Source organism: Poromitra crassiceps (genome assembly GCF_964638095.1).
Source record: "Poromitra crassiceps genome assembly, chromosome: 8".
Classification (NCBI taxonomy): domain Eukaryota; kingdom Metazoa; phylum Chordata; class Actinopteri; order Beryciformes; family Melamphaidae; genus Poromitra; species Poromitra crassiceps.
In genome coordinates, this window is record NC_139629.1 from 36,933,066 (window position 1) to 36,940,190 (window position 7,125).

General features: G+C 46.7%; 1 protein-coding gene across 1 annotated transcript in view; it reads left to right on the top strand.

Moving 5' to 3' along the window:
* Positions 1–3,117, top strand: part of nphp4 (nephronophthisis 4) — a gene marked incomplete at both ends in the record, with an annotated part of 207,644 nt that extends 204,527 nt beyond the window's left edge. Inside the window, one exon of the mRNA XM_083641194.1 lies at positions 2,977–3,117. Within this exon, the coding sequence (XP_083497320.1) occupies positions 2,977–3,117 (141 nt within the window). The remainder of the gene's footprint in view (positions 1–2,976) is intronic.
* Positions 3,118–7,125: the final 4,008 nt, after the last annotated feature.

Sequence of the window (7,125 nt, forward strand, 5' to 3'; positions counted from 1 at the left end):
ACACCACAGCTGCAACTGGTTGGCCTAATTAGTAGTGTTTGCTGACAAAAAGCTCTTATCAACTGATTAATCCAGGTGTGGCAGAGCAGCGGTCGGTTGTCGAGAAATAATGACCGGTGAATCTTGTTGATTGACCAATCAGAATCGAGTATTCAAGAGAGCCGTGTTCTAAATGAAGGTGTTAGTTAGTCTGACTGGCACTAGGCTGCGCGTATAAAGCCTGCCATTGGCCATTGGCCAACTATTTCATTCTGAATTCCCCTCATTTTCCCTGTGTGTTACCACCGGTTAGGACCAATCAGCATGTAAACAAACAGATTGGCTATACTTCCGGCTGCAACTGCCATCATGTCACGCGGTTCGCGGTCTTAAAGGGATACACACACAAATGAGGGATATACACGCAAATGCTGCATCAGGTATCAATGGGTTAAACAGCAGTTCATGTTGAAACCATGACCTCTTTGAACTCTAACTGCTCCTTCATACTTTAAGCTAGACACTCCATCTAAACTTTAAACGATTCACCACTTTTAGCACTCTTATCATCTTAATTCAGCGTTGTTTTTATCCTTTGTTCTGTTTGAGAAATCACACTTTTTTTTTTAGATACTTTGTTCAACCTTTATAGTGGCATCCTATGGAGCCAGGAACTCTAGTATCTTTTACTAAATTCACTAAATAGGTTCACACAACTTCAACCTGGTCTTAACCTTTTTCCTGGTCAAGTCATACTGTATAGAGATGTTACCTGTTTCCAAGGGCAGTACCGCCGCAAAAGTACTGCCACAGTGGTCGCGGTGACGATTGGATTTTGTTCTGTTTGTTTGCACCAGTACGAGTCCAACAAGATGTCAAATGACAGCTGAGAATCCACAGATTCCATAATATTAGTCTGATCGCTCTACGACCAGAACTCACTAAACTAGCAGCCAAAAAGAACAACACTTCCACTTCCTGCCGCGGCTACAAACAAAAGTGCCCCTGAAAACAAGCAACCTTATGTACGAGTGAAAGATTGCCTACTTGCTCGCTCATAATATAACAGAACGTAATGAAGACATTACTGGCATTGTTTATTTCTGCGTGTAAGTCATCAGCCTCTGTGTCTTAATAGAATATGTGCTCGTAAACAAGCCCATAAACATTGCAGATATAAACTAGTCATCGGAGTCATTGCCTTCCATTTGGCGAGGTGCGACGAAACAGCGAAACCAAAATGGAAACGCGCCATTTTAAATTAACACAGAAATGAATAAAACAGTTTCCTAATAAACTATTAAGGACTCGTCGCTCCTGTCCCGCAGACGCTGCAGCAAACAGACAGAGAGGGGGGGTGGGGGGGTGGGGGGGTGGGGGGGGGGGCGGGGCCCATTGTGTGTGTTCCATCTCGTCAGCATGGCTGCAGGTGTACCATAATGAATGCACTGGGGCTCCTGCAGCATTAAGGAAGTGCCCGGGCACTTTTCTTACTTGTTGGAAATAAGCACCTTACCGTGCAGTTTGAGGAGGGAGAAAAAAGCAGCGGCGGGATCAATACGGCTCTGCTTCTGGGGGAGATTACAGCATAAATCCCCCAAATTGAGCTCTATATCCTCTGCTAGCTATTAAAGAAAGCAGGGGGAGAGTTGTGCTGATTGAAATACGGGCAAAACAAACAAAATGGTCCAATAAAAGACCTTTTCGCACACCGTGAGACCCAAAACAACACAAAGCCACCCCATACACCGGAGCGTTATTTAGTGACCTTCATTAGAGGAGAAGAATAATCAAAGTTGCTGTCTGTCTGGCTGGAGATCATTTAGATGCTCACAACTCAAGAGAGTGTATAGAGTCAAGAGAGGTGATGCTGCACACTGTGAACAATGTGTGTTTCTTCATGGGATTATTCTCTTGTTTCCACCAACTCATTCAAGTGGGCAGTTTAATGTGGCTACGAGGTTATTGATGAAGCCTTTGCTGTCGCTTCAGTACACGTCCCTATACATGTATTACAGATTCAGGTAACAAACAGAACCAGATGAGCCATCCAGTTTTGTAATATTGTTGCAAATCTAATTCTGGCATTTTCATAATATTATGCCTTAAACGACATTATGTTCAACTTAAAAACACACAAATCTGTAAAATGCATCTAATGGTAAAATGCATGCTACTGAAATGGCTATCTGCTATTGGCTGATCTTTGGTGTCAAACCCTGCCTCTTTGTCAAGTCTCTTGGTGCGCAATACCCATTTTGGAGGCACAGGGTAATCCAGCAGAATCTCTAGATTCATTGCCTTTCACACGGGAGAGACGTGTTTGATTTCTGGCGTTTCCAGTTTTTTAAGCCTAACCCAAAACATGAGCCTAACCTTAACCAAGTTTGGTAAGAGTGCGTACCACCAGTCTTTCACGTGGCCGAGCCAGGTTCAAATCTGACCCTGTGGTCCTTTGCCACATGTCATCCCCTCTCTCTCCCCAACCCTTCCTGTCTATCTACTGTCCTTTCCACTAAAGTCAAAAATGCCCCCCCAAAAAAACCTTAAAATAAAAAAAATGATACATCGTTGTAGTTGTCTAAACCAAACCAAGTTGTTTTAGTTGTCCACCAATGTGGCAGGATTTCTTAATTACCCTGGTGGCGTCACTTTCAGACGTGAGAGTTATGCCAGATGACCCTGCGTCTCCAAATATGATGAGAAAAGGGACTTTTACCGTCAATATTTTTGCGCCGAGGGGTCGTGACCTCCCGAGGGGTCATGACCTCTTGATGGGAGATCTGGCGCCAAAGATCAGCCAATAGCAGACTGGAATGTCAGTAGCATGTTTTTTTCCCATTCGATGCCAGGCTGTATGTTGACTGACATGGATATCTGCTAACATCTGCTACGTAGTAAGAGCTGACACATGCACAACCTGAGACATTAACACAGTCACTTCCTCGCCAAGCATGAATGCTGAAAAGCTGTGTGGTGTTTGTGCTCATTGTTCAGATGGGTGGAGGGGAGAGCTACACCATCGGCCTGCGCTTCGCCCCCAGCCAGAGCCCGGGCTCCACCCAGATCCTCATCTACATCAACAACATGGAGGAGAAGACAGAGGAGACCTTCTGCGTCAAAGTCAACTACTCCTGATGTTCGCTAGCTGCAGCAGCCCAACGCTCACCTTCAGAGACATGTTGGAATTCTCTCTTTAAATTATTATACTTGAGCGTGAAATGAACTGAACTCCACACAAATCAGCAATCATTTTTCTATTTGTTGCGTATGACTTTGTTTTTATGGCAGATTTACAACAGAAACTATTTTTTATGATCAAATGCATTGTGTGTTGTTGCTAGGGGCAGGTGGAATATACTGTACTGTATGTATAAGAAAGAACAGGGGCAAGAAGGCATTATTTTTTGTTGGCCTAGATCAGCTTTGCTGAAATAGGGTCACGATTCACGATTCAAATGTACTGGATGCTAAAGGAGTAAGCTTGTGGCATACTCTTCGCGCTCAGCCAAGCGCATAGGGCGCATGGCGATTATGACGTCATCGCACGGGGCATGTCGGGGGGCGAGGCCTGAGCGCAGCGCGGCGCGTCCATGGAGATTTTTCTATCAGCGTGTCGGGTTTTGCTGCCTGTGCCTGTGAGATCTCCGTGGTAGGCTATCAGCGGATATCTGCTGTGATTGAGTCCTCACCGTCGTAAAGTTGCCTTTGAAGCATGACGTTCGATTATAACAAACTAGTTGTGTGGCTTAGCCTTCACAAATGTTGAGGGTCGTTTTTTATAATTTAATACATAGAATTGGGAACGTTACATTCAATTTCATTCAGACTGCCTGGAGCCTGGAGCTGCGCACTGAGTATGTTCTGTTTTGGCCCGCGCAGATTGCGCGCGCCCTCCTCGGAGCCCCGCCTCCAGCGCATGCGCGAAGAGTATGCCAGAAGCTGTATGCTGCTATCTGAAAAAAGCTCGGAACACAACAGTTTGTATGTTAAATCCTACACTATGACTAAGAAAGTGAAAGTGTGTGCGAAAACAGTGAAAGAACAAATTGTCCACAAAACAAATGGAAATCAAACTAAAGATCAATATGAATTAAGACTAAATCGTAAATCCCAATAGTGATTTGTCCTCTGTCCAGCAAATGCCCCTCCAGTCCTCTCCGGCCCATGCAGAGGTGGTCCATGCAGAGGTGGTCTGAGGTGAAAGCAATAACATTTTATCAGCCATGCATGTAATTAGCCAGCCACACCCGGCTTGAATAATGCCACTCGGCGGGCGAGTTTAAATCTACGCCCCCCTCCCCCCTCTCTCACCCCCGTGCCCCCCCCCCCCCCCCCCCCCCCCCCCCCCGCCCAAACAAGCCGCCTCATCAGCGGGCTTCATTAGCCGCAGCACGGTCATGGGGCGCACATCTCTTCACATCGCCCTCATTAACACCAGCACCCTGTTAAACCTTCTGCTGCCCTCTCTATCAGACACACTCAGGGAGGGAGGGAGGGAGAGAGAGAGAGAGAGAGAGAGAGAGACATACACACACACACACACACACACACACAGAGGGAGAGAGAGAGAGACATACACACACACAGAGGGAGAGTGAGAGAGACACACATACACACACAGGGAGAGAGACACACACACAGGGAGAGAAAGAGAAACACACACACACACACACACACACACACACACACAGGGAGAGACACTCAGAGTGAGAGAGACACACACACAGAGGGAGAGAGAGAGACACTCAGATAGAGAGGGGGGGAGAGAGACACAGAGGGAGAGTGAGAGACACACACAGAGGGGGAGAGTGTGAGAGAGAGACACACACACAGAGGGAGAGAGAGAGAGACTCAGATCGAGGGGGAGAGAGAGAGACTCAGATAGAGAGGGGGAGAGAGAGACTCAGATAGAGAGGGGGGGAGAGAGAACAGAGGGAGAGTGAGAGACACACACAGAGGGGGAGAGTGTGAGAGAGAGACACACACACAGAGGGAGAGAGAGAGAGACTCAGATCGAGGGGGAGAGAGAGAGACTCAGATAGAGAGGGGGAGAGAGAGACTCAGATAGAGAGGGGGGGAGAGAGACACAGAGGGAGAGTGAGAGACACACACAGAGGGGGAGAGTGTGAGAGAGAGACACACACACAGAGGGAGAGAGAGAGAGACTCAGATCGAGGGGGAGAGAGAGAGACTCAGATAGAGAGGGGGAGAGAGAGACTCAGATAGAGAGGGGGGGAGAGAGACACAGAGGGAGAGTGAGAGACACACACAGAGGGGGAGAGTGTGAGAGAGAGACACACACACAGAGGGAGAGAGAGAGAGACTCAGATCGAGGGGGAGAGAGAGAGACTCAGATAGAGAGGGGGAGAGAGAGACTCAGATAGAGAGGGGGGGAGAGAGAACAGAGGGAGAGTGAGAGACACACACAGAGGGGGAGAGTGTGAGAGAGAGACACACACACAGAGGGAGAGAGAGAGAGACTCAGATCGAGGGGGAGAGAGAGAGACTCAGATAGAGAGGGGGAGAGAGAGACTCAGATAGAGAGGGGGGGAGAGAGACACAGAGGGAGAGTGAGAGACACACACAGAGGGGGAGAGTGTGAGAGAGAGACACACACACAGAGGGAGAGAGAGAGACACTCAGATCGAGGGGGAGAGAGAGAGACTCAGATAGAGAGGGGGAGAGAGAGAAGACCTTGCACACTCTGCCAACAAGCCTTGTCTTATATAACACGTTACCCCCCCCTCTCTCTCATTAGAATGCAGCCTGCAAAAAAGCCTGAGCAGCAAAGGCTCTGAAATAGAAGGTAGCAAACCCAGCTGCTACACTTCATCTTCTCTACCTTCTCTAACATCTATTTTATTTTGTTGTTTTTTTGCCTCCAATATAAAGGCAAAGCGTCGTGCTGTGTGCACGCCCTCTGCTTTCCTTCTGTTCTATTCACCTTATGGAGCCACGCCCATTTGACCTGTTTGTGTGGTCGTGTGATGACTTCCCGCTAAAAAAAACTCTGAATTAACTAATAATTTAACCAATTGTATGTAACATACCAAATAAAAGCAAACAGCAATGTCGAAGAATGCAACGCCATGTAACTGGCTCGTTAATTCTCGCATTCCAGGAAATTACGTTAACGTCTGCGCGTCTTATAGACGTAAGTGACTCGAGCGCTCGGAGGAGAGAAAACTATCTGAAGCTTTCTTTGTTGGAGTCCAAGCATGTTTTACAAGAAAGTGCTCGTCATTGTCGATGATAACGTTATCTGACCTGGCTAACAGTGGATAATCCACTTGCTTGCTGTGTACCGAGCTCAAAGTAGTAGGCTACATTCTTTATTTTACCCCCTGCACTGTCCACTACAAAAACAACTTTCTTCTTCTGCCGTGACCGCCGGAAGTGTTAACACGACCCGGAAGAATTTGGCCCACCCCCGTGTCTGAACATAAGGTGAATAGAAATATGTGAATCATTTGAAAAGCTATTCTTAAAGAGTGACTGAAGCCCAAATCAAAATCTGTGCTGAACCTGACATCTAATAATGGTGAAAAGTAGGGGACTACTGCACTTGCCATCTGATGTCACCACCTGTTGTACTCTATGGAAGGTGACATCACCTCTGATGTCACCCCACCTGTTGTGGAAGGTGACATCACCTGGCGTAAAGACCAACCAATAGCAGATTGCCAGTGCAGTACCCTACTTTGCACCATCACATTATCAGGTGGGGTTTAGTTATCCTTCCAACGTTTGCTCCCTGTCGCCTCAGTGATGCTGAAAGACGCACTACTGTCTGTTGGCCACTTCGTAAATCGAGTCGCCTTTTAAAGACTCGCAGAAAGTTTTGTATTTCACACTTGTTTCAAAGCAGAACTTTTAGAATGGAGACAAATAGGGTGAATTCACTGCGTTTCATTTCGGCGAGGATGATCACTTGTGTGATTTGAGGGTGATAACGCGGCCATATTTTACATAAAGAAATATGGGCCGGTGCAGGTTTAATATCCGGATCCTGAGCGAAACAGCAGCCTGCAATATTATATATATATATATATATATATATATATATATATATATATATATATATATATATATATATGAGCCTCGTGCTGGCTTGTTTTCCTGGCGAGGGCCAGAGCGGCGCAG